The sequence below is a fragment of the Vidua chalybeata genome, chromosome 15 (assembly GCF_026979565.1).
Source record: "Vidua chalybeata isolate OUT-0048 chromosome 15, bVidCha1 merged haplotype, whole genome shotgun sequence".
NCBI lineage: Eukaryota > Metazoa > Chordata > Aves > Passeriformes > Viduidae > Vidua > Vidua chalybeata.
The window spans coordinates 17,375,006-17,402,956 of NC_071544.1; the positions used below are offsets into that span (position 1 = coordinate 17,375,006).

At 48.0% G+C, this 27,951-nt stretch overlaps 1 protein-coding gene across 6 annotated transcripts in view; it reads right to left on the minus strand.

Moving 5' to 3' along the window:
• PWWP2A (PWWP domain containing 2A) overlaps positions 1–27,724 on the minus strand; it is a 30,672-nt gene extending 2,948 nt beyond the window's left edge. The window contains exons 1-3 of one of the 6 annotated variants that reach the window (XM_053956996.1): positions 27,062–27,724; positions 15,907–16,874; positions 3,163–6,290 (exon numbers count right to left, since the gene is read on the minus strand). In XM_053956996.1, the coding sequence (XP_053812971.1) occupies positions 6,277–6,290; positions 15,907–16,874; positions 27,062–27,723 (1,644 nt within the window). In that variant the 5' untranslated portion in view covers position 27,724 and the 3' untranslated portion in view covers positions 3,163–6,276. Of the gene's footprint in view, positions 1–3,162; positions 6,291–14,013; positions 16,875–27,061 lie in introns of those variants that run through there. The other 5 variants (XM_053956994.1, XM_053956995.1, XM_053956993.1 and 2 more) reach the window with 5 other exon arrangements.
• Positions 27,725–27,951: the final 227 nt, after the last annotated feature.

Consider the following 27,951-nt stretch of genomic DNA (forward strand, 5'->3'; position numbering starts at 1 on the left):
AGCCTGGACTCCCCAGAACTGCGTATTTCTCCCCCGTTGTTTCTCAAGGAGACAATTTACAAATCCTGCATTCCCTAAATGGATGCAGCTGGATTAGGTTTGCCTTTCCCGGCCTGGCTGGGCCCAGTGCTCTGCTCCTGCTTCCCAGGACTCCCTGCCTGCTGTCCCTGGGCTCCGGGCAGTGTCCGGGAGGGCGTCAGGCTCCAGGAGCAGCTGCTGAGCAGGACTGAGCCCCGGGCAGCCACGGAGCCGGGAAGGATCCGGGAGGAGCCGTGCCTGCTCTGGGATAAGCACTCGCTGGCCGGTGTGGCTTTTGTTCCCGTCCCTGGCGAGTGCAGTGCAGCACCCCCTCCTGCAGACACTGCAGGGAACAGGGATGGCAGGCAGAAGGGGAAATGCTGGTATCTGGTCTGGGCGGTGGCTGCTGGAAGAGCTTCCCAAGTGTATTCCCGAGTGGTGCTGGCGAGTGCCCAGCAGGTCCCTGGAGAGGCAGCGGGGCCAGGGCTTTTCTAACTGTGTTTGTCCTATTTCCACAAGCTCCTCTGGCTGTGACCCTCCATCCTGGGGCACTTCTCTGTCTGAGGGAGGGAGAACTGCAGTATTTGGGAACTCAGGGAAAGGAGGAGGCTGGGAGCTCACGGATTTCCTGCCCATGGCTCCAGCCCTGAGCTGCCCTTGAAGTGGCAGTTCTCGCTGTGCCCCAACACATTTGTGTCCCTGCTCCCAGCTGGAATGCAGCTGAGGCCTTGGAACCTGGAGCCAGCAGCAGGTTTTCCAAGGCAAGATGCAGTGATGGCTCCTGACAGGATCCTGCAGTGTTAATGCAGAGGGGTGTGAAGTCCAACCCCCCCAGTTCTGCTCTCACAGCTCATACCCAATGCTGCCTTTTTAAAGGCAACCACAGCCAAGTGAGAGAATCACAGAAGCATCATCCCCATCCATCTGAGCAGTGTCAGTATTCCTGGGGTTTTATCCTTAGCATGGCCCAGTATCCATTCCTGAACACTCTGGGGCCCCCGGCCCCTTCCCCTGACAGCTCAGAGCCTTCAGTGTCTGGATGAACCCTCCAGCAGGAACAGCCTCACTTAATATTTAATGACCAAGACAACCACAGTCAGAAATTCCGGTCCCCAAGCTCTTAAGATGCAGAGCTCAGCTGAAAATCTGGATTTCAAAATTGGAACTACCCCTCCTGGGCTTGGAATATTTACCCCGAATACAGAACATGCCAAAAACCTCTGCAGGGGTGCCCAGTCTGCCGAGCTTGTGCTGCAAACCCAGCAAGGAAGGCAAAACAAAGAGCAGAGAGACACTCAAGGGAAAAGCAGGAGCAGAACCATAAAAGCAGGATATGGAATGTGAACAAACCCCACGGCATGACCAGCAGACAACAGGAGCCTTTTCCTGGCTCCCTGCTCTGCCTGCAGAACACGACAAGGAGAACAAATCCCAAGACAACTGGAGCAAGGACAAGGGAGGAGGACACAAAGCCACGGCAGTGAGGGGGAGCTGGTGCCAAGGGCTGGGTTCTGCCCAGGGGCTCGAGTTGGTGCCAGGGGCTGGATTCTGCCTGAGGGGCTCGAGTTGGTGCCAAGGGCCGGGTTCTGCCCAGGGGCTCGAGTTGGTGCCAGGGGCTGGATTCTGCCTGAGGGGCTCGAGTTGGTGCCAAGGGCCGGGTTCTGCCCAGGGGCTCGAGTTGGTGCCGAGGGCCGGGTTCTGCCCAGGGGCTCGAGTTGGTGCCAGGGGCTGGGTTCTGCCTGAGGGGCTCGAGTTGGTGCCGAGGGCTGGGTTCTGCCCAGGGGCTCGGCGCTGGCGCTGCTTCCCTTGGAGCAGAGGGATGAGCCCTTCCCCAGGTGCCGCAGGCTCAGCACCCAGCACACCTCCCCTGCCACGGAATCCTCCCAGCCTGGGCCGTTCCCAGCTTCCCACAAAGTCCTCAAGCACAGAAGGGCCTCTCCACGCAAACCCGGCACTGTCCGTGAGGCAGATGAGCCCAGGGACCCCGAGGGAATCGGGAGCCCCTCGAGCCCGGCCGGGCCTCACCCGAAATGCTCCCAAACAGCCGGGGTGTGACAGCGTGAGTTCCCAGTGCCACTGTCACCATTCCCTTCAGCAATGGCCCTGTTGGTCTCACCCTGCAAGATCTAAGCTCTGCCCCCTCACACTTGGGATGGGAATCTCTCCAAAGGCCTCGTGCCAGAGCTGCACTTTTGCCCGCATTAAGCGTCGCCCTTTTGATGCCCGGGGGCAGCAGCAAACGCCGTTCGAGGGGCCTTGTGTGGGCCCTGGGTCACCTTTATCCCTTTGCCAAGCGCTGGAGTGAGGATTAATCCATGGAGTAATTGCAGAGCTCTGAAATCTGCCCGGCCAACCTCTCTCGCGGCTCCGTCCGCACAGCGCTGCTGCCAAGTCCGTGTCACAAAGGAGAAGCCATTAGCGAGCAATTACACTCCAGCAGGATTTCCCCGCCTAATGAGGATCGCCGGCTCGAGAGGAACTGCTGAAGGCTGAGGGAATAATGAGAGAAAGGGGATGGGAGTTCCTGTAATCCCGACAGAATGAGAAACAACCATGAAGGAAAAGAAAACCATCTGCCGGAGCCGTGCTCGGGCCGCAGCCAGATGCGGGTGTTTGTCACAGCGCTCCCAAAGCACCCCAGGCTGAGCCAGCAGCACTTCACAGTAAATTCGATTTTGGGGAAAACCTCCTCATTATCCACAGCAGGTCACTGCAACAACCCCTTCCCAGCAGGGTTAGTACCTCTGGGTGACCCACCAGCTCCTGGCATCCTCTGTGCCATAAAACCACCCTGTGCCATAAAACCACCAATGCTTCCTGGAAATCTAAACTTCCTAGAAATCAAGTTAACTCGAGCAGCATATTTTTTCTTTAGCCCAGGAGCTCAACTCATCTTAGGGAATCTTTCTTTACAGTACCAAAATGCAAGTGGAAAAAAGGTGTATAAATGTTGCCTTCTATTTGATGGGAAAGGGCAGTTCCAGAGTCTGCCATTCCATAGAATCATGGAACCACGAAGGTTGAAAAAGAGCCTTTCAGATCATCAAGTCCAAGCACCAACCCAACACCACCAGGTATTCTGGAAAAATACTTGCTGGCATGGCCCTCCTTTGAGCGCAGTGGGATGGAGCTCTGGAACAGAAATTACCTCTCCAGCACCACCTGATCCCTGCTCCAGGGCAAGGAAACACAGCTGAGGACAAGGCAATTCCTCCCTGGATGGAGAAATCCCCTGTACACTTACCTGTGAGGGCAAGCCTTGTCTGAAACTGTGAGAACTCCATAAAAAACAGCCCAAGGACTGCAGGAGCCCCTTCCCACGGCATCCCCTCCTCCTCCTGGGACTGTGGAGCCACCAGGGCTTCCTTGGATCTGTCTCTACCACACCATCTTTTCTTACTAATTACAATTTTTCCTACTGCTTTGGGAAGCATCCAGCTGGCTGAGCATGGCTTGGGATCTTTCAGCCACTGTGGTGAAAGGTGAGGTTAGGTAGAGACTTGTCAACGTGATGGAATTCCAGCAGTGGACCAGCAACCTGAGTTTAATCTTTGTTTAATCCAGAAAAACCACTTCTGACATAAATCAAAGGCTTTGGGGTCAAGGACTAATAAAGCCAGAAAGTTAAAGACATCAAAACATTATTTCCCTTTAAAAGAGCACTGAAAAAAATCAAGGCTTTATTTGAATAAATGTTACACAACATTCTTTATCATTTTTACTTCTCAGCAAACCTTAAAGGGTGAATCAGATTTTCCTCATTCAAGTCTACAAAATGAAAGAGGCATAGTGACCATTCAATATACAGACAAGAAGGTAGCACGGAGCAAAGCTTAAATATTAAGCAACTAAAGCAAAAAAGTGAAAAGCAATACATTACTGTCACTCTCTCTCATTAGAATATCCCTGACAATTTCATTTCCAAATGAAAATGTGGTTTCCAACGCAATGCTGGGAAAAGCAAGGCAGACATGAGCTCCCTTGGATGCTATTTGCTCTTTACCCATATTCTCCAGTGCACACCTGCATCCCTTGGGTTAATCCCTCCTGGTTCAGCTGCTGTGCTCAGGGAGGGGAGGAGAGCCCTGGGGGATCCGGGGGCACAGCCAGGCACTACCGGCTTCCAAAACAACAGCAGGCACTCCTCAATGCCATGTGCAACAACCCTGCCACCACAGTCCCGGGCCTTTTTCCTGAGCAGAAACTGGTTTGTGCCATGTGGTTTGGTGGCTTTTCTGTTTGGTTTTTTAGGGGGGGGGTGCTGGGGACAATGTACCTGATTAGGCCAAGCCCCCATCCATTGTCAATCCAAGCGGAGGTGAAAGGCTGGCACGGACCCGGCACCAAGGCACCCCTTTCCTCATTCACATGTCTCAAGCTTTCAGTTCTAGTTCACATCCCAGGCCCTGAGCAGGACCAGACTGCTGGGCCTCTTCCACTGGTGAAAAGGAAAAGCACTGTAGAACAAATATTCATCCAAATTTAAAAAAAAAAAAAAAAAGTTTGTACTTAATGGTGAAATCGTTATGGCAAACGGTACAATTTGAATGCACTGCACAGCATTGTACAGCCTGTTTTAAAAAAGTAGGTAGTGAATATTCAATTTCTGCATTTATAAATAAAGAATTTAGCTCTGAAAAGCAGACACTGAAGCAGCACAAAGCACGAGCTGCCACACACTCAGTGTGTGAATCCCTGATGGGCCTGGCTGGGGTTTGGGGGCCTGTCCCAGCCTGTCACTTTCCCCCTCTCCGATTGTTTAACGAGTATAAACCTGTTGCCAATGACAGAGTTGTCCTAACTTCAAATTTTATGTGGTTCATTCAGGCTCCAGACACGAAGAAATTGTCTTTGTGCTGACCCAGAGGCCCCCTTGGAAAAGTCCCTCTGGTTTTAAACGATCCAGACAAAGACACTCTATTTTCTCCAATTGAATCAGGATATCAGTAAGGAGGAAAAGAGTCTCCTACAAGTCCTTTCATCTCTACAGAAACAGAAATTTGATTTTTAGTAGATTATGTGCACACTTTCATATCTTCAAAACAAATATTTATTTTCCTGGGTTACACAATAAATCCCCTGCTAAGAACTTTAAAGAAATGGTTCTGCCAAGACAGTGTGCACACAATGGAAATAATTAGTGACAAATAAATTAATATTTAATAACTCAAGATTTCAGCAGCGTGTCCAGCATTCCCAAGCTCCATTGAAGTCAGTCTTACCCAAGACCTTTCTGGGAGGGGAATAAAATGGATAAAAACCCAGTGGGTTTCTTTTTTTTTGATTTACAGCTTTTCAAAGAAGTCAACGCAACTCAGATCAACAACCATCAGAAACTCTAATAAAACCTTTGCTCTCTACTAGTTACCTATCTGAAAAATATTCATGTCAAAAGGAAAAAATAACCCATGATTTGAAATAGAAATGCCATCCCAATGAATCACTCTCCATTCATGATTCCCATCCTGTTATGGATTATAAGCAAAACGCTGCTCTCTGCCTTGTAGCCCCTCTCAAGGTTATTTCACAACCCTCAATTCCCTAAGTGTTACAATAGCATAAATAAAATGCAACCATATTCACACAGAAGGAGCTTTCCCATAAAACAGAGATCCATGGAGTTTGTGGTCACTGTCCTTTCCATCAGCTCTATGGGAAATGTTGGTCTCAATAGCAGGACTGTTCATATTTCACAATACAACTGGGTTCGGACATGCTTTGATCACAGATCACAGCTCTGCTAACACCTGCACTAAATACTAACTAAGCCTCAGAGAATGGAAAATTGCAATGCTAAAGTCAAGAATTAAAAGAAAAGTTCAAAAGTTACAGTCAACTTCCCAGGCAAATTGGCTCCGTCACTGGCACCTCTCAAAACATACAAACGTGACTGTCACATTACAAAAACCCCAGTTATCTGCAGTGAGTCTTCATCCTAATAATTCAAGTGGTTCCTTGCATGTAAGTGTCATAGAGTCTTTCGTCATTTCATGCGTCATTTATTGCAAAAAAGTTTTATAAAATATTTCCTAACATCTTTTGAAATTTTAAGGAAAATGTACATTAGGTACAGGTGCCCTAACGGTGCGAGGGGGAGCTTTAACATCTTTTACCCCCTTTCCCCTTCAAAAAAATGTTTACTACTTGGTGAAGATTTCAGAGGAAAAATAGGACAAGTCAGTCTCAGATTTCTCTCAGTCCTGATGAGCTGGTGCTCTTCGTGGCAGTGTAGTGAGGTTCCATAAAAACAGCGGGTCATTAGTGTCTCTGAGCTGAAAAGGGGAGAGAAAGGGAACATGGTTAAATGTCTTCCAGTACATATTGCAAAAGTAGGTAAAGCAAAAGCTGAGGTGGCCAGAAAAGTTACTGGCTCACCTGCTTTGTGCATCGTGTGCAGAAGACAAAAAATAGATTGACATTATCACAAGACAGACACCAGTGAGCAAACTCCTCCGGGGCTGGGGTTTGAGGAGGAGCCACCGAACCAATCTGTTACATCTCACCCCATTTCAGCATCCAGAGAGAACTCCAATTGTAAAGACATTTAAAGACAGCTCAGGAAGCAGGGAGATTAATTCACAAAATCTATACATTGATGGCAGTTCACAACACAAAGCTAAATCTGACCCTGCAGTGCCCTTCCACACACGGGAGCCGATGCCTGAGGGAGCATGAACTGTAAACCTGCTAATGGTGTTTCCTTCCCATGGCTGCCTGTGTTTTCCCATTTTCTCCAGAGAACAGGAATAAATTATGATAAAGCAGACAGGAACAGCCCAAGTACTGAGCCCTGCATGAACCAACACCAGTCAGCCACCAGTTCTTACTGAGAGGAGGGGGAAGCCCTGGCACAGTGTCCAGGGAAGCTGTGGCTGCTCCAAGGCCAGGTTGGACAAGGCTTGGGGCAACCTGGGCTAGTGGAAGGTGTCCCTGCCCATGGCAGGGGTGGGACTGGATGAGCTTCAAGGTCCCTCCCAACCCAAACCAGTCTGGGATTCTATGGAGATTGTGCTCCTCAGATAGAGTGACTGAAAACCTGACTGCATGGGTCAGCTCAGCTCAGTGCCACTGAATTCCCTGAGTGCAGCCACTGCCTGCTTATCACTCATTCCGTGGGGTCACTCACTCCAGGTGGGATCCATGGGTCACTCACTCCAGGTGGGATCCATGGGTCACTCACTCCAGGTGGGATCTGAGGTGTGTGGGACAGTGACAGCTCAGCCTGGCTGAGGGCACGGCTCTCCCGGGATCTCCAGTGAGCTCACAGGCTGGACTCTGCTTTGGAGCAGCTCCACTCAAGTGCTGGAGGTAGAATCACACAGAATCCCAGGATCCCACAGATCCCAGACTGGGAAAGCCTCCCCAGAGCCCTGAGTCCCAGCTGTGCCTGTTCCCCACCTTGTCCCCAGCCCAGAGCAGCGAGTGCCACCTCCAGCCCTTCCTGGGACACTCCAGGGATGGGGATCCAACCCTCCCTGGGCAGTTCCAGGGCCTGAGCACCCTTTCCATGGGGAAATTCCTGCTGCTGTCCACCCTGAGCCTGCCCTGGCCCAGCCTGAGGCCGTTCCCTCTCCTCCTGTCCCTGTTCCCTGGGAGCAGAGCCCGACCCCCCCGGCTGTCCCCTCCTGGCAGGAGCTGTGCAGAGCCAGAAGGGCCCCCCTGAGCCTCCTTTTCTCCAGGCTGAGCCCCTTCCCAGCTCCCTCAGTTCCTCCTGGGGCTCCAGCCCCTTCCCTATGGAGCCATGCTAAGGACTGCCCCAGAACAAGGTAAAAATGTGTGTCAAGGCAGGCACTGACACAACTCAGGCTTTTCCTGCCTGTCCCACTGAACTCAGCTCACACGACCTTTTCCTGGCAGCCAGCACTGCCGTGGGGATTCTGATTCTTCCACGTGAACATTTTCTCAATCCCTTTATTCACTGCTGTCCAGAGAGAAGCGCTGCCTTTGAAAGTCCTGGCTTTTATCTCCAAAGGAAAAGCAGAAGGACACCAGGCAGCCATGGAGGGGAAGACAAGGCACCCCAGAAGGACAAGGGAAGCAAAAATAGCAGCACATCCCATCAGGGATTAAACCTCAAGGCCAGGAGCCCAAATTTAAATAGTTACAGTAACATTCATGCACCTTCCTGGGGGATAATGTCTGTGTAAAACTATGGAACAGAAGGCACAAAACTCCTATTTTCCTGCTACAGATTCCATTTGTAGCCAGTGGAGAAGAGGGAAACCAGGCTGCTCTTCCAGATGATGAACTACTAAAAGCAAGAACTGTTTCCTGCCTTTACAGCCTCCAGCAGCAGGACCTCAGCCACCAGGAAAACAAAGAGCAGCAGCACATTCTTCCCTTTGTGTGCCTAATTCCCTGAAATATATGACACAGTATCAAGAATTCCTAAAATGTGGTCCAACCCAGTTTTTTCCATATAAATGTACAAGAAGAGATTATTCCTAAATCTCTCAACACTTGAAATAGCTCAAGACTTTTATTTTTCTATTAACTAAACTTTTAACTAAACTGACTACAATACTTTTAAAAATGGTTTTTGTGGTTTTAGTTCCTTTTCACCAGAGCTACTAAATACCCAAACTGGCACCATGTGCTTTAAAATCCTGAAGCACTGCAGAGGTGCAATTAAACCCCAGCATTTCCTAAAGCCAAACAAAAATCCTACACATTACTAAATAAAAAATTATGCTAAATTAGCATTTAAGCAAATATTTGCTTGGAATTGTATCTGCTTATTTTACTGACAAAGCAAGATCCCCTCTCCCCCTTTGTGCACCTGTTAAAGGATGGCAAGGACAATTCTGCCTCCTGGATTTGCTGTGGTTCTGTTACAGAATCTCAGTGCTGGCAACAAGCACTTGCCTCCCAAAGCACGGATTCCCAGCACATGCCTGGCATGTAGAAGAATATTCCTTATTCATATTGCATATTTGACATCCAAAACATCTCTAAACAATCATGAAAACTGACCTAGATTTGTTTTTTTTTCCTTAAGAACAACCTGATTTCAAGTTGCTGTTGCATAAATGGCATCAGCCAAGCAGGAGGCTGCACCCCGAGGCCCCTGGCAGAAGGGCAGTGCAGGTCTCAGATCAAACCTGGGTGACTCCAAGTGTGATTCCTGCAGGATGTCACCAGGACACAGAGGGCAGAATCCTCTGTTACAGACATACTTTTACAGATCTTCTGGTTTTCCAAAGTCAGCCTTGCTAATGACAAAGTGACAGGGCAGATCCACCACCTGTCCCCTCGCACTCCCGGCTGCACCGAGCCCAGCTCAGCCTGATCCATTGCTTTTCAAACCCTGCCATTACACAAACAGCACCCAGGGTTTCACTGTCACAGATGCAATCAATATTCCAGTGCTTGATTCCAATTCCCTGCCTCAGTTTAAGTGTTATTTCCTGTCCCAGCTGCAGCACAACAGAGCCCTGCTTCCCCTGTGCCTCTGCCCCGTCCCACGGGGATTCACACACCTGGAACAGCCTCACTTCCCACAGCCCTCCCTTCCTCCTCTGCACTGAGGAATGGAATCACTGGCACAGAAATGGAATTACAGCTGCTCAAAATGTGCCTGGTCCTGTTTGGGAAGTAACTTGTCAAACACAGCCCAAACAAACCCCAGAGATCCATTCCTTCTCCCACTGAAGGGGCAAAGCTTGCTCCAGGGGACCCTGATTTGTTCCCTGAGCCAATGCCTACCTGCAGGCTGCTGCTAAGTTCTCCCCTCAGGCCGTGGGCAGGCAGGAAGAGGAGATCAGACACCACATCCCATGGCACAAGCACAGGGAGTCACCTTTTCCAGGGTATTCCACCTTTTTTTTTTTTTTACCTTTTGCTCCCATGTGTGTCCCTCTTGGATGTGCAAGGTGGCCCAGGTTTTCTGAAGCCCTGGTCTGTCAGCACCACCCACTTTGCAGCTCCTGCTGTTCCCACCTCCTGCCAGCAACACCAATTGTTTTTTTCCTGGGGAAAACATGGAGCCAAGCTCTCCTCAGTGGCTGGTGCCTGGCACTAAGGTGCTGCTCCAGGGAATTATCCCAATCTGCCCCATCTGGGAGCAACAGCAAAGCTGTGCAGGGAAAAAGCAGGATGGCAAACCAGCCACCAACTCCCTGGCACCACAGCCCTGCCTGGGAACTGCTGCTCTGCCTTTCACACAAGGGCACTTGTGTCATTGTTAAATGTAAGAAAAAAAATCATTAATTAATTTAAATGACAGTCTGGATTGTGTCCACGTCCCAGGTAATAGAGAAGATTGAAATGTATGAGTAAATCACAGGGAATCATAAGCTGCTATTAGGGTCCAACAATTAAACCCCAATAATTAGAGGTATTTCTGACCTGGGAGGAATTGCTGCTGTTTGGTAAAACCCATCCAAACGACCACAAACAGCTCTTAGCACACGGGTCAGAGGTAGATGGGGTCAGACCAGACCAGGTGCCTGAAAATGCCAGGAGGGTGAGCAGGGAAGAGAAGGGAAAAGCCACGGTGCAAGGGGATGTTATTCACCTGAACAGCCCCACCATGAGCACACTGTTATTCACCTGAACAGTGGGAGGGAACTGTTTAAACTAAAATCCAAAGTGTCCCAGGGGGCAGCTGGGGGTTAAATGTTGACTGGGAACTGCCATGGTCACTAAAAAAGCCAGGGATCACACACAAGCTCTTTCCAGCAGGGATTAAGGAGAATTTGGCACTGGATACTCCCATCCCCATCTCTCAAACCTGATCTAATGGATCTTCAGGCAGCTACACAAGTTCCAAGTGTTAAATGTGGGTGATCCCTGATCACTCCATGGTCAGAAGCTTTGTCAGTTATGGAAAAATTCCCTTTTTAAACAGTCCTAGTCATTGTACCCAATGGATTAGGCCACCACACACTGCCATCCATCCCTTTAGGCTCGAGCTCACTGCACTTCCCTCCCAGCTCAGGCTTCAGCTCCAGATCACCGAGGGACCCCCTGCACTGCCTGAATTTGCTGGTCCTGCAGGCATTCACTGGAACACAATGATAAAGCAAAGGATGGACTGAAATAGCCTTTCCCTGATTATCAGTCTTTCCACAGCTCCTCAGCCAAGAAAGCTGCTCTGTTTTCTCACTGGACTCCACAGAACAGGCAGGAGGACAGATGATGATGCTGAGAATGAGCTACTGACATTTATTTTTTAAAATTCATGTTCCTATGCTACTCTTAACAGTTTTAGCAGATACGAAAGAAAATATCAGGATTTAAGAGTTAAATAGAACCAGGCCTAAGGGCTAGCAAAGCAAAGAGCAACACTTACCCTTCCTCACTTGTGCTACTCTTAATCCTAATCACTCAGAAACTTAGAATCCTAATCACAGTTAGAAACGATGTTTAAAAAACCCAAAGGTATTTTACACCATGCTGAAAAAAAAAAAAAAAAGTCTTTTCAGCCTTGCACAGACCTAAACCACCCAGGAACCCCACCCCAGGGTAGTTCTGTAGGAACACAGCAGTGTCTGAAAGAGAAACCGAATCATCAGAGATGATTATCTCACTGAAGTGTTGACACAAAGTTCCAGCTCTAATTAGAACAGTAACAAATATCTGTTCAATTTCCTGCATGACTCCACTTCAGACACACACAAGCATTTCCTGTTGCTTCCAGCTCTGCTCCTGAAGCCTCACACCTTCAAACACCTCTGGGGAAAGAGCTGTAAGCTTTGGAACAACTGCTCTCTCTCCCAAGGCATTTTACCTGAAGATCTTCAGAGAACAGAACACCTGTACTGAAACTCATCAAGTCCCATTCTCCCCTAAACTGACAGGCCATAAATACCCAACAACCACACAGGGGCACTTCCTTAATTAAAAAAAGGCACCATTTGCCATTTATCCCATTAAACTGATGGGAAAATAGGAGCCACCCTCTGTGCTGCTGTTTGCCTTCTGAAGGCAGAGTCACAGAAGGATTTAGGTTGGAAAAGACCTCCGAGGTCACCAAGTCCCCACCCTGTCCCCAGCCCAGAGCACTCAGTGCCACCTCCAGGGATGGGCACTCCAACCCTCCCTGGGCAGTTCCAACCCCAACCACCCTTTCCAGGAAGAAATTCTCCCTGACACCCCCCCTGAGCCTCCCTGGCCCAGCCTGAGCCCCTCTGTACCCACAGGAGTGCTCCAATGGATAAATCATGGACAGATCATGGGAAGTGCCAGCCCTGGAGCTGTGGCACTGCTGGCACCACAGGCACACAAAGTGGGGGTTTAGCAGTTTAGCTAGTGGGGTTTAGCAGTTTAGCTAGTGGGGTTTAGCAGTTTAGCTAGTGGGGTTTAGCTTACCTAAGCCTTGTCCCAGCCTCCAAGGCTCTTCTCACCCTGTGCTGCCTGAACCAGGCTCTGCCCCAGCCCATCCCCTGGAAACTGCTGCATCCACAGGAGCAGCTCCTTTGGAGTTAAAGGAAAGTCAGGGATGAGAATGAAGAGGAGATTTTCAACTTACTGCAACATGGTGTTGTAAAATACCAATTTAACAAAACAGATTACTCGTTTCTAGCCCTGTTCAGTCTGCAGCAATACAGCACATTCACTCTGAAACTGAGGAAAGACTTAAAACTCATCTGTTACAAATCAAAACTGACTTCAAATGCCTTCCATAAACAGCTCTTTTGAATATAAAACCACCTAAAGAAAGCCCTCCCATACCTCTTGCTCCCCAGTGAACACCTGAGCAAACTCTGCCTATGTAAGCTGCAGTGCTATTCTAATTTTATATAAATTAAGAGAACAAAGCTTCCAGGTCTTCTAAAGAAAAAAAATAACCATGCCAATATTGATTTTGCCACTGCTTGGCTTAGAAGAACTAACTTAAAACCAGTTCACTTGAGCTTCTAAACCTCAAGGAAGTGGTGCAGACATCTGACCCACCTCACATGGGTTCCTGACTCCAAAAAGCAGTTTGCTTTAATAACAAAATACAGCTTATTTACTTAAAGAAACTGTTTCTGTTTGCAGGAGAGAATACAGAGAAGTGAAACAGATTTTTTTTTTCCCAATTTTTTTTTTTTTTTTACAAAATTTATTGTGTGTTTATCACATTCAAAAAGCATTGACCAGAGGGGTTTTTTGGGAACTGTTAGAATGCCAAGGTAAAGCTGGTATATTTGGAAGCTTAATAAGCAATTAATGACTGTCATCTTGAGGAAAATTTGAACAGCCATGGGTTTGACACCTTAGACTTCCAATAGTTCTGTGGCCACAACAGAATAATTAAAAAAGGTAAAAAGAAACTGAATGCTTTAGCAAGACCATACAGTATCATGAACATACGAAATTAAATCTTAAAATAAAAATATTTTCAGGGTTCAATGATTAAATCTTTGCCCCCTTTTTCATGTCTGTTTAATTTCAGTCTGAGCTTAAATTTTTACATCTGTCACGATTGCCTACGTGGGCAATCCTGGAAAAACCAGGATGAAAACAGCTTTGGGATGAGCACCAGGAGACTCTTCACAAGGCATTGCAAGGCTGAAGCAGGAATGGGTTGGAGGAATTCACATGGTCAGGTAAGGACCAAAACTTACAGAAAAAAAAAAAAAGTCAAGTGCATTGCATGAAAATGCCCCAATAGTGAGCAAAAACCATGCAAGAAAAGCTGGAATGGCAGTGGAGAGCAGCTCTGACTGCTCTGAGATGGAAACTGAAACATTCCCCACTGTACAAGTGACATTATCCACAGTCTCTACTCAAATATATGGCCCAAAAGCTCATTTAGGGAGAAATTTAATCAACTTTCCAGAAAGCCCTCTACAGAGCTGGTTCTGAAACAAAAGGGACAGATAATTAATAATCTCCAAATTAAGACTGAAGTATACCAATAGTATTTACATCAAGCACTTCATCTTTAAGAATGCATAAAAAAGGACAATTTACTTTTTAAGGGTGTCCTCTAAATCCGGCATACAGATAAAATACTCTGACATCCTGGATTGGTTTCAAAGCTTTTTGAGAAACACACACAAATAATTCAGATTTAGTCAATTTTATTTACAGTTTGTTTTTTTTTTACATTTCAGAGCATTACACAATTACATATCTCATTTTTCTGACCTGCAAACAGATACCTTAAACGGAAATAGTTAAAAAAAAAAAAGAAAAAAAAAAAAAAAAAAAAAAAAAAAAAAAGTTAGATACATCCAAAATGCAACAATTACACATCTGACAATTCACAAAGTGTAATTTACTAGGACGTATCCTAAGAATTTAGGAACAACCAGTCAGGAGAAAATCTGACCAATTTCAGCAATTGAGTATTTACACATTCAAAACAAAGCCTCTCTTAAGCTAAACCTCCAGGCAAATGGCCTGAAAGATTTCTTCAGGAAGAAAGACCAGAATGATTCACACCTATGCAGCATTAACAGCCCTTGATCCCAAACACTGAGGCCTCCTCAGCTTTGTCTTAGAGCTACAGGCATCCCTCGACTTCTCCGACCCTGAAGTGATTTAGTTGTGCCCCCATGTGCATAGAAAGGTTGAGTGTTTAAGTGGTCACTACGATAAAACCCCATTTAATCTGGTCTTTAAGTCACTAAAACTCTTCTTCCTTACAACTCGGAGCACGTCTCCAATGCCATTTAAACCGGCCTGGCCAGACTAAATCCATTAGAGACTGGTTAAAAATAATCTTTAAAGACCATTTAGACAAGGCTTACAGTTCTACACTTCCCTGATGGGCCACCTAATAAAACAAAAAAGTCACAGCTACTACTTTCATCCCTCGTGTCAACCCTTGGCCACACAGAACTAGTTATATACTGGGTAGAAACTACTAAAAAATTCCCTGCAAATCAGCTGCCTTCCAGCTGAGGCTATGGCTCCTATGCATCGGGTGGTTTGGTTTGTTTTTTGTTTGTTTTTTTTTTGTTTTTTCTTTCTCTTTAAAAAAAAAAAAAAATCTCACTTGAAAAATACCTCAGCCCTCACTTTTAGGCTAATTTTGATTGCATGTTCGATTGGTTTGAACCGTCACGAACCGCTCCGCACGGCACGGGTGTCGCGTGAAAAGAGCAGTCAGTCAACCGAGTGCAACTTCTGCCTCTGCCGCCTCCCTCCTGGCAGTGCTCTCTAACCTGGCTACGGGGTTTGGTGGAGCCTCCAGGTTTCTTGCCTACCTTACTCTCCACGTTCACGTCTCAAACTGCGTCAGCAGGGCCCGCACCTCGGGCGTGAGCTGCTTGGCAGCCTTGGCTGCCTCAGTGACGGCCTTGCGGTACAGACCCTTTCTCTTCTTATTAAAGCGCAACTGGAAGCTTTCTAAAAAGGGGGAGAGCTGTGCAAGAGCAAGGAAAGACGTGGTGGTGGAGCCAAACCATGAGATACGAGCCTCCTGGCGCACCAGCAGCCCGGTATCCTTGCGGCTCACAGTTATGGTAAGGATACGGGCCGGCCACCAAGGGAAGCCATAAATCTTGGCCCAAACAATGTCCCCTACACATACGGTCCTGCCATCTGGTGTGACACATTTAGAGACGTTTTTGGAAAAGACTTCTGTTTTCAAGGAATTACTGAGCTTTTTCTCTTCCTTCGAAGAGGAGGAGGAGGAGGAAGAGGAGGAGGAGGAGGAAGGTGCATGCATGCTGCCTGGAGGAAAATCAAAGCTTTCAGTAGAGCTACACTCAGAGTTGGTGGATTTCAAATCATCTGTGCTATCACTACTACAAACTGATGCACTGGAAGAGTCAGATTTCTTTTGATTAAGGGTCATGTAAACCGTTATATTGCTTTTGCTGCCTCTCTTGCCCAGTGTCTGCTGTTCATCCTGATCAACAGTTACATGCACTTCACTCGTGTCCTGAACCTCACTGCTGGCCTCTTCGGGGCCTTCTGAGGGGCTCTGGGTTTCTGAAGGGGCCTCACCTGCTGAGCGGGTGGAGGAGCAGCGAGACTGGGGCTTAGTTGCCATCTTGCCACTCCGAATTTTCTCAAGTCCTGTCTTGAGGGAAGAGTCATTTTCTTCGTTGCGGTACCGCTGGGGCTTTAGGCGCAATCGGGGCGGGAGGGACCCTGAGCTGGTGTTCTGAAGACGCCGCGTGAAGTGGACCTTTGAATGTGCATTTTTGGAAGAGGAGGTTGCACTCTGCTTCTTTTGTGCCTTTTCTTTGGCCATTTTCAAGACTTCCCGAGCTTTTGCATGATCCATGTTTTTGCTCTGGAGAACTTTTTTTGTGTTTAACTGCGCTTTTGAAGTATTTGCTTGTGCGGAAACTTTAACTACTCTGCTTCTGCTGTGGGCAATATTTGAAACCTTGACCACAGCGTTCCTTTTCTGGCTTTCGTTTTGGCTTTTTCCATCCACCTTATGGTCAGTCTTAAGTTTTTTATTCACAGTAGTCACGCTCTCGTTTCTTCGCTTTTTACTATCCTCATATTTGGAAGAGTCACTTGCATTGCCACCTTTCTTGATCTCCTTTTTCTCTGCCACCACGCTGTTTTTGCACTTGTCACACAGGACCTGCCGGGGCCGTAGTTTGATGGCGTTCATGATCGAAGTGGGTTCCTCCCTGTACATTTTCCGCTTGGGCCGCTTGATTTTCCGGGGTGGAGGCTGAGGTATTGACTGGTTGTAGGTGTCCCTGATAAACAAAGGAGGAGGGTATGGAGCTCCCTCGTGAAAGAGAGGAGGTGGTTTAGAAGTCCAAAGGCTTTTAGCTATGCTGGGCTCTGAGGGCTGCGTGAGGGAGGAGTCATCAGGGACCGCGGCGTCGGCCTCACACTTCACCTGCGCCTCCTCTTGGAATGGTTTGCTTTGGAGCTGCATGGCTTCAGGTTTGTCCTTGTACTCCCTTTTAGGAAATATGGTCACAGGGATTCCATGGGGGCCAAACCTTAAAGAGAGAGGGGGGAAAAAAAAAAAATTTCAACGTTTGGAGGGAATTTTTGCGGCGTTTATCACCAAGCATTTGAAAACTTGTCTGCATTAGGTAGCCAGCATTTGAAAACCATGAATCCCAGAGAAATTAAAGCTTCATATCCAGCCTTATGGGAAGCTTTGAAAATGCAAGACACCAAAATGAAGTCGGTGGAGAACAAAAATTACACAACTTCACTTATTATCAGTTTCTCCTGTATCAACGCCCTGAAAATGTAACAAAACTATCCCCCAGAGAGCAGCAAATGAATTAACTTTATGCTTCTGGAAAATGCTCATAAACATCCCAACTGACCCCAACAACTCCCAGTCTACCCAAGCTCATTTTCCATACTAAGTCAGCTTTATGAAAAGGCATCTTCAGGAACTTCTCTTCCATTTTTAGCACAGCAGAAAAGGATGAACAGTCCAGATTTAACAGAGACAAATCTGGGCTGTCTAAACCCTTGCAGTGAACAGGGAGTGCCTCCATCCACAAAAGCTCAGCACCTGATGCTTTACAGGCCAAAACTTCCCAGCCCAGACTGAATTTCTCCCAGCAAAACTCTCCTTATTTCAACCCACTACAAACTATTCCTCACTGTTCCATGAGCAAACAAGATTTTAATCCTTTCACTCCTTTTCTCCAGGCTGGAATTGCTCTAGAGCAGGACAAGAGAGTAACTCCCCAAGATCTGTCCTCAGGTTTGTGTTGCACTGTGGCTGCTCAACAGCAGCATCCCCTCAGCTGATTAAACTGAACTTTATTTACTTTTATTTGTGTAAGTGCCTACATATTGCCTTCATTTCCTCAAAATTGGATTTGCAAAAGCCATCATGTGTTAGAAGGTTGTTTGCAGTGTCCCAAACAAAAGCCATCCCTTGTTTGTCCTTTTGCTTATCACAAGCTTCTCTCTGCATCCAAAGCTGCAATTGAAGCAAACGACCCACCCAAGATTAAATTATCCACCCAGTCTGCATTTCAGCAGCTGGTACAGACATTTTTCCAGCCTATGGTCTGGCATTAAACCACAAGGGACTCGCTCACAACTAAGTTTTACATTCCCTAAAGTCCCACAAGTCCATCAAGGGTAAAGAAGTTGCTTTTCCACAAATACTTTTCCCTCCACAAAGGATTGTAAGCAAGTCACTCAATTCCAAGTAGGGCTTTAAAAGAAACTATCAGCTGACAGTAATTAAATTAGCAATATTTTCAGTGTTACTGGCATCAAGAACTTCAGCTTCTAGAAGAAAATAAGATCCAGATCCAATCATTCACCACCTGATAAAGATTAAGAGGATTTGGTAAAAAGTTAATCTATGGTAAGAGCTGAAAACAAGACAGGGCAAGATCTCTGTTGTGCAAATTCCAACCCCAAAGAGCACAACAGCAGAACTAGACAGGAGTGGGATATCAAACCCCACACAGACAAACATCCCTTGCACTGCTCTCAGAGCCTCGGGAACTGCATTTCCAGCCCTCACAAGCCATTCCCAGAGCCAAGCCCTTCTCCCAGAGGGCATTTATGGGACTCTGTCAGGAAATCAGCATAATTAGCTGTCACTAGGAAGAGGTGGATGAAGAGGACTGCAAGGGTTTCCAGGAGGATCCCATTCAAGTATTCCATCTCTCTTTTCCCAGGTCTTCGTTCTATTGCCTCACCAGGAAGGTGTGCACGGTTTGCACTCCAAAGGGACAAAGGAGCTGATGGAAAGCTCAGCACATGCCCCACACCAGGAAATCAAAGACTCATTCTGCACCTTCCACTCCCCTTCCTTCAAGCACAAAACACAGGCCAGAACTGAAGAACAGGAAGCCACAAAGGGTAATTTTTATCCAAGATGCAAACCTGCTTTAGTAAGACACAAAACCAATCCAGAGTGAAGCCAGAGAATCCCTCACCAAAGGTACTGCTTAAAAAACAAACCAGACTCTCCCACCCCTGTCCACCTGCCCATTAATGAACTGGGGAAGTAAAGAACATTCATGGATACTGTGCCAGCTATGTACAGCACTATTCCTGTAAATGATGTGTTAATACAGAACATACAATTAGTCAGGACAATCCACCTGCAGGACAAAATGTATTTGGTAAGCCAAGAGACTGACCATTATTTCCAACAGCTCAGTGTATTGTGTCTTCTCTTTGCCTCACCCAAGAGCAGACTGTATCTACAAACAGTTTTTTATTATCTCTGTTTTCTCCCTGGCTAACCAAGTTCTCCAGTAACTTGGAAGAATGACACAAAAACAAAGATAAAACAATGGCAGAAAAGCTTGCAAATGAAACAGTAAAGGTTACAGGAAAGAACAAAGACAAAGAACAAGGTAAGAAAAGAGGGATTTTTTTTTCCTAAGAGAAGCAGCAGAATGAAGACGTGAGCTTAAACCTCTTCAGGACAAGGCATGACACAGCATCTAATTAGCTCTGCAGCAAGCACAAGTGTTTATTGCATGTACCAGAATTTCAAGGCCTATCTTCACACACCTGCTTGATGGACCTTGAAGAGAAATCATTCTCATACACCCACAGTAATTTTTGTCACACCAGATGCAAGGCTGAACTAGTTAGTTGTGTTAGTAGTTAGACAGAAAAGCTGCAAAAGCATTTGGTTCATCTGCCACTGAGATGAAGGAGGACTAAAAGGCATCTATAGAAAACAAAATTTAAAAACTCCAAGGCACACAGCTAGCTCAGTTGTATCATGACATTTACTGATCCCCCAGTCAGTCACTGGCTGGCACTAGATCAGCCCTGAACAGAATTTCAGTTACCACAGTGAGACTCCCAACATGCTCCTTTTGTCACACATTCCATGTTTAAGCTCTACAAGGAATTACCTTGTCTTTATTCCAACAACAAAATAATTTTTTTAATATACTGGTCCCGAACATCACCTTACCCCACAAGATTTCAAGAACAGGCTTTTCTGGGTGAAAGTAGAGATATACTGCAATTACTGTTTGCTTAAAATAAAACTCCCCTGGTGCCCAAGTTCCAGCTGCTCCCTGCCCAGCCCACTCCTGACTCGTGTAACACTTCTGCCTCAGACCATCACACCCCAAGGAATGGCACCATTCACTGGCAGGGCTCTAAAAAGGGAAGTGTTAGAAAAACCCAACTCAGAAATAGGTATTTCACCCTCAATCCGAGGCAGTGCTGGGAAGCAGCGCCCTGCTGCTTCCTACCTATGGAAATCAGAGCCAGCTCCCCTCCTGCAAAGGTGTCCCAGCTCTTATTTGCCTTGAAAATGCACCTCTAAGAGAGGATGGGCGTGATGGGGTACAAAACTCATTTCTCAGAGGTTTTCCAAGTAAGCAGGGCAATCAGCAGGATCTGATGGCACTTCTGCTGTAGGTGCTCTGCAAAATGTACATTTTCACTGGAGACAGAAATAGCAACGGGACATCAGGACCTTTACTGAACTAAGAGCCTGATCAATTCTGGCACTGCAATGATATTTACAATTTCAATTGACCAGGGTGTGCAGAGACAGAAATGGGGTAAAACCAGGGAGGCTTCATTTCCAGTTTGCCAGCTGCAAGTTAATTAATAGGCAGCCGTGGCATCCAAAAGCCAGTTTGGGTACCAAACCCAAAATTCCATCATTTAAAGCCAGAGAGTTTTGTATTACAGACATAGAAACTTAAGTACTTAAGGGAAGTAAAGCCACTTTTTTCAAGTCTAAATCCTGCAGCAGAATTACTACAATGAACGCACATTAGTGTTCCATTTATATGCAAAACAGAACAGTTAAAGAGTATTTTTTCAGCAATACCCGTAAGAGATAGGGAACAAATCCCATTTTAACTCATAACTGTATGTACATAAACAAAGTACATAAACAACACACCCTGGGGCAAAGTGTCTGACATTACTACCTAAAGTTTTAAGTTCTCAACTTTAGTCTCCAATGTCTGACTTCTCAACTAAAAGGGAGAGAAATGAAAAGCCCCTTGCTCTGCCAAAGGAGTGAAGCCACTGAGCAGGTTCAGAACTATTTCCCATTTGTCTCTGGACACATTGAACTCACATCAACAAAGCAGAGAAACGTGAGTTCAAGTGTTCAGTCTGTGGTAAAGGACTGATCAAAACCCATCTTCACCACCAAGGCAGTGCAGAAATCTCCTGGTACCTTTTCTGCTCTTGTACCCAAGATCAACCTTGGTGTTCTGCAAAAGCCAGGACAAGCAACAGCTGAAGCCATTTTTATTGCATGGATGGAGGTTCCAGGAGTATAATAATATGCTGAAAGAACTATGGATATGTATTTCATGCATCTAAACTGAGGGTTTAAATTATAACATTCCATGTAATACACAGTTAGATCATAGCTATTTGAACACAAAGTTTTGCAGAACTCCTCAAAATAACCTGCACTGAAAACACAGATTATGCAACAACCTATTTTTAATGAAGGATTTACTTGGTGTGATAAAGCACAAGATGGAATATATTGCTTTAAGTGCAGGCACCTTCCTGAAAAAAGCATTCCCAGAAGCCAAACAACCAGCTCCATGGTTTATTCACCTCCTGAGCAATGTAACACCAGGCTAAATAGGCTAGAAAATGCACATTTCACTGAGAGCTCTGAACCCATGGCAAAGGACTGCAGCGTGAGTGACTCTTTGGAACAGCACAACATAAAGAAAAGACAGGATGCTCTGAGTTTAGGCTCTCCATTAATAATTACCATTACCATAATTTTACTAATTTTTACACATCTATAAAGCTGAAGGCCTGTTTAACTGCAATATCTTTTAATTTTTACACCTGTTGCCATTATTAGCTGTCAGCTGCATTTGAAGTGGACATTTTGCTGACACAATTGCTGTGATCTGTTTTGAAGGATTATACCTTGAATATCCATATGCCAGACCCAGGACACGTGGAAGAGAATGATACAATTAAATTATGGATGAACTGAAGTGTCAAGATGGCCAAGATTCATCAGAAATCACCATAACAGAAAATAAATTGTCATAACAGAAAATAAACTGAATGCAGACTGAAAATTTCACCTCTGCCCTGCCTCGATACCTTGAACCAAGCCAAGCAACCCTCAGGAAGCCAGGACAGGCCATGCTGCTGGAATACAGAGAATTCCAGAAGGAAGGACAGGGCAACCATCATCTGTCACATCCCAGACCAACAAAGAACAGCTGGAGACCAGAGGTTCCTTCAGGAAAGGAGAGCTTGAGGCCCAATCCAGACCCCAGTTCTAACCCTACCCTCTAAGTGAGGCTCCATTTGACACCTTCAATAAAACCTCTCTGTCACAAGCTAAAGACACCTGAATTACTCTCTAAACCATGCTGTCATTACACCTGAGCTTCCCACGTTCTGGGATAATAAAAACAAATGTCAAAGAAGTGCTGAGGCTGCTCCTTAAATGCCAGAATTTCACCAAGCTCCTCTGGGCTCCTGAGGAACTCCAAAGAGGGCAGGTGACGAGGTGTGGGGACACCTTGGGAACTGAGTGCAAGTTTTAAAATAAAATAAAATAAACTGAAACACACAGCCCTGAGCCACAGACATTTATTTACTGTTGAGAATGTGCATCACAGAACATCAGGCCTCCCACAAACCCCAGTCCTTCCCCAGACAAGGATGAGCACCTGCTGTCCCTGGTTACTAAACAAGAGAGCAGGGAGAAATGTACCACGATTTTCAAGTGAGGCTTCTGCTGTTTCATTCTCTTGCAGTAGAAGCTGAATTAACAAACTGGGAAAAGCTCAGGATTCAAGAGTCAGTGCTGTACCTGAAAACTGCTTCTGGGATTGTAAGAATTGCAAATTGCCTATAAAAGTTTATTTTCACCATACAGCTCATGCACACCTTGGTGCAGGAAGTCCTTCCTTATCTTCCATAACCAAAGCCCAATAAAGAGATAATTTCAAACATATGTCTACTAGGAACACACTGCACATCTTCTGGGTATCTAACCAAGGCTCTTAGGTCACAAAAGAACTTTTTGCTCTCTCTCTCTCTCTCTCTCCCTCAAGAACTATTGTGAACACAAACAAGTCAGAAGGGAATTGCTTTAGAGAGAAGACACGACACCTGTCCTTCACATCTGCAGGATTAGAAGGAAAATTGTCAGTTAAATGATAAAGCAATAAAATGGCCAAGTCCTGACTGTTGGCAAAACAACAGAACATAAATTTAATCCCCTCTCCTCCCCTAATCTTTAGGAAGGTGAAAAAACTCACAGAGAAATAATTAGCCTTTCTCCAGACGAACAAACTAAAACCACAACTTCTTAATTCTGTATTTTAAGATTTACAAATGCTACACTTCTCAGGTATTTCCCTCCCACCTACTTCCTCCAGGTGCAGAGCAGGATTTACCCTGAGCCAGCAGGTGGGATGGACATCTCCTGTCCCCTGAGCACACAGGGAGTGAGCAATGCCAGCTACAGGCAGCTCACAGGGACTCTAAACCCCACAGAACCAGGATGGGCTGGGCTGGAAGGGACCTTAAATCCCATCCAGTGCCACTCTGCCATGGCAGGGACACCTTCCACTGTCCCAGGTGCTCCAAGCCCTGTCCAGCCTGGCCTTGGGCACTGCCAGGGATCCAGGGGCACCCGTGCCAGGCCTGCCCACCTTGCTAGGGAACAATTCCTGCCCAATATCCCATCCAGCCCTGCCTCTGGCAGTGGGATGCCATTCTCCTTGTCCTGCCACTCCAGTTCCTGATGCAGTTCCCTCTCCAGCCCCCCAGCACCCCCTTCAGACTCTGGCAGGTGCTGTGAGGTCTCCACACAACCTTCTCTTCTCCAGAATGAACATTCCCAGCTCTCCCAGCCCATCTCCATAGGGAGGATGCTCCTTCCAGCCCCCCTCAGCAGCTCCAGCTCCTCTCTGTGCTGGGCCCAGGGCTGGAGCAGCTCTGCAGGTGGGCTCTCACCTGAGCAGGGAAGGATCCCCCCGGTTCCTGCTGCCCATGCTGTGGGAGCAGCCCTGGATTTGTTGAGTTTTGCCCCAGCCATTCCTGCTCCGTTTCCTGTCTCTCCCTGCAGCACATCCACCCGAGGAACCCCAGCAGAACCTCACCCTTGCAGCAGGAAAGCACTGAGAAGGCAATGGCAGCAGCACTAATGAACTTTAACAGTAGGAACACATCCCTAATTTGTGCAGTGAGCCTTCAGAGTAACCAAAGCAGGGAGATGATCCTCTCCAGAGAGGATTTACTGCACAACAAATGGATCTGGCACTCAGCACGCGTGGGTTCCTGCTTTCTGCTGATTTTCAAAACTCCCTGGGCAGCAGGTACAGGACACTGCCATTGGGGCAGGCAGGGAAGTGCTTCCTTGCTCCAATAAATGTAGGAATAAAGCCCACTCCACACCCTGGGGCTCGTGGTACAAACTCCTAAAGGGATATCCCATTTACAGGGGGTGGGAGAGGGAATCAGCCCCTTCATGCAAATGTCACTGACTTCACATCAGAGTCACCAAGAATAAAATGCAAAGTCAGGGCATCATCCCAACAATGGAAAAAGAGATAAAACAGCCAAAAAACCCTTTAAAATCACAATAGAGGGGGATATTTTTGCTTTTCTTTCATTGTGGAGTTCAAGTAATTCAGAACATGACTTGAGAAGACAAAAAAGAAGACAGTGAACAGGTTTTTAAAACAGTCACTTAAACTTACTCTTCTTAGTCCTGTATGGAAGTAGCACCTTCACTGCTCTGGAGGGTGCAGAGGAGAAAGAGAAATTAAGATCCAAAAAGGAATAGGAATTATTTCCCTCTGATCACACAGTGAACACAGACACTTTTGGAAGCTACTGAATGAGTAAATTCTAATACAAATTGTCACTTTTACTTAGTAAGAACTGTCAGTCTTAAAATATTGATCCCTTTGGCATTAGGAAAATTGAGATTATTCCCATGCATTTGAATGAGACAGATTTCAGCAATCACCCATCTCCCATGCTGGAAATCCCACTGTTGTCATGTAAATGCATGGAATTTAGGTGATTTTCATTTAGTCCTGCCCTTCTTTTTTCTTTTTGGTCCACTGGAAAAACTTATGACAAGAATTCCAGGGCCTTCCACAGACACAGAAGGAAGTTTGTGAAAAAATGTTCATGTTCTGCAAGTCCAGGTGCTGCTACACCAAACACAAATAAACAGATATAAGGAAAAGCTAGACAATGTCACCTGTTAGTCACCACAGAAGTGATAAAATGGAATTGTTGGACATACAAGCATCACTTTTTTAAAATAATGCTTCCATTTCTTAGAGGTAGGAAGTTCTTGGACTATTTCTAGAGCTTGTTTCTCACTGCATTTCCTGCTCTGAGACACCTGATAAGAGACTCCTGTTATCTACCAACGTTTTGCTGTCACCAGCCCAATATTGCAGCCCTTCTGTCTCAAAACTCAGTTCTTCTTGCCCAGGCCCTCTGCAGAGCTCGGCCCTGAGAATTCAAATTTGCCCTCCTGGATTTCCATGTACAAGCACCTCTGAAAAAGGAATGGCTCCACTGCCAAGGGAACCCGGGAGGGCCAGCCCCAGCCTCCCTGGTCGGCTTTTCCACAGCTCCCCCTGCAAAGCTTTGTCCCAGGAGCTGGGCTTGGACCCAGGGAGGCTGGAGATGCTCCCAGCAAGGCACAGCAGCAGCAGCCAGCCTGCAAAGAGGCTTTTGCTGCAAAGGGCTGCAGATCTGCTGCCTGCCAGAGGCTCCTCAGTGCACAAGAGCCTGGGAAAACGTGGGATGTTTGTGGCCAGGGTGTGTTCAGGAGGACAGGATCCCTTTCAGGAGAAAAGGAGAAGCTGGAATTTTCCTGCACTCTTGGAAGCACAGGCTTTGTCACCCTCCTGCCCAGGGCAACCACGGCGTTCTGCTGGGACAACTTCAAACCTACAAAAGAATTCGTGTTACCCAGGATTACACCTCATTTGTGGCACCTCCTGCCCGGGTCTGAGATGCTGTTTCACCGCACAAGTGGCTGGAGTTTTGCTCAGCATTTCACACCTCATCAAGTGACAGACTGCAAACGTCACTCGCTGACATTATCCAAAACTTGGGGGTCAGACAAGGCCTTCTGTGGCAAACCCCAGCCTCAGAGTGAGGCCCAAGCCAGAAGTGCTGGTCCCCACAATCCTCCTCTTAGAGAGAACTGACAACATTCATATTCCAGAAGTTGCTGAACAGCTACTAACAACATAAACGGAGTGATAAAAGACATATGTCCACACACAGCTTAAATCTGGGGGAGAAAAGTGCTGCATATTTGGCATACCGATTATTTTAAATAATAACCTTGCTTAAATTTCACTTTTCTCTCATGAACTTGCAGAGTCCTTCCATGTCTAGAAAAAACCCACTAAGACGAAGAAGTATTTTCACCTGCTGATAGAACCTGGATTGTTTGTAAGATACCATGATTTCTCGTCTCCCAAGAGCTTCTCACTATTGAGAGGCAGTGAAAAAAAGCAACCCCCAAACCCTGCTGTCTGATAAGTCATTCAGAGATACGTTCAAATCCCTCCGTCCACAAGGATATTTAAAGAACCATGAAACTTCACCCCGTTCATTGCGCACAAGGAGCAATCAGTACCAATTAACAGCTGCAACAGCCTAGCTGGAAAACCATTATTGTGGAAAAACAGAATGTACTGAAAAAGAAGGTTACCTAGGCAATGCAGGCCGAAGGAACAGGGCAATCAGAGCTCTGATTCTGTACAAAGAGCGGAATAAACGCCACGCTCAGCGCTCGGGTGCAGCTCCCGGCACGCAGGGATGCTGCTGCAGCCCGGCCGAGCCCAAAGGCTGTGCCCATGTGCTCGCCCCTCTCCTGCCTCTCCCGTTCTCCCATTCCCCGGGCGGGAGGGGCCCTGCCCACCCCCGGCTGGAAGGGTCGAGGAGGAGGAAGAGGAGGAAGAGGAGGAAGACGATGCCCGGGAGCTGCGGCTCCGCTTCCCGGGGAGGACGCGGGGCAGGAGCGGCTTGGCCCGGGGCGGACTGGGGCCGAGGAGGGCTGGGATGGGATGGGATGGGATGGGATGGGATATGGGAGGGAAGGGAACCTGCAGAGCCCACGAGGCTCCCGGCGGGGCCGCCCCCATCCCGCCCCCGGCGGCTCCGGGAGCGCTCCCGGGCTCGGCGCTGGGTGGGGGCTCGGGCTCGGCTCCCCCCGAGCTCTCACCTTTTCGAGAGGTCCATGAGGACCCCGGAAAAAAGCTTCTCTCCCAGCCGGAACGAGACCACCAGGGCGTCCTCGATGATGTGGTCCAGGGTGACCCGCACCTCGGAGCCGGGCAGCAGCGCCGGCACCTCCGCCTCCCCTCCGCCCGGGGCCGCGGGCACCGCCGGCTCGGGCTCCACCGCGGCAGCGGCGGCGGCAGCATCCGGCTCCTCCTCCTCCGGCCGGGGCGGCTCCTCCCCGGGCCCCGCGGAGCCCCCGGCAGCCGGCGGGCAGGGCTGCGGCGGCTCCCGGGCCGGCTCGGGCGGCGGGCAGGGCTGCGGCGGCTCCGAGCAGCCCGGGCTGGGCGCTGCGCGGGGCTCGGCCCGCGGCGATTCCACCCCGGGGCTGCGCGGCGGCGGCGGCTCCTCCGTCCTTCCCGCGTCCGGCTCGCGAGTCCCGCCGGGGCTCCGGGCGCGCTGCACCGGCGGCGGCTCCTCGGCCTTGCCGCCGTCGGCCTCCTCGCCATCCGGCACCGCCGACTCCACGGCCTCGCTGACGGCGGGTAGAGGGTCCGCGCCGGCCTCGCTGCCCGGGATCGGCTCCATCTCGGGCTCGGCTTCGCCGGCCCCGCCGTCCCCCGGCACCGCCGCAGTCGCCGCCGCCTCCGCAGCCATGGCCGCCATTTTCTCCGCCGCCTCCCTCCAGCAGCGGGAGCGACGGCCACGGCCCGCGGGGAGGGAGAGCCCGCCCCCCGCGCCCGCAGACGGCGCCCTATTGGCGGGCGCGCCGCATTGCTGCGCTTCTATTGGACGGCTCACCTGTCCATCCAGCCCCGCGGGAACTTCTCGTTGGCCAGCGGGGGCTTCATTCAGTGCAGAGCCAGGAAGGGGAAGAGGGGGCGTGGTTTAACG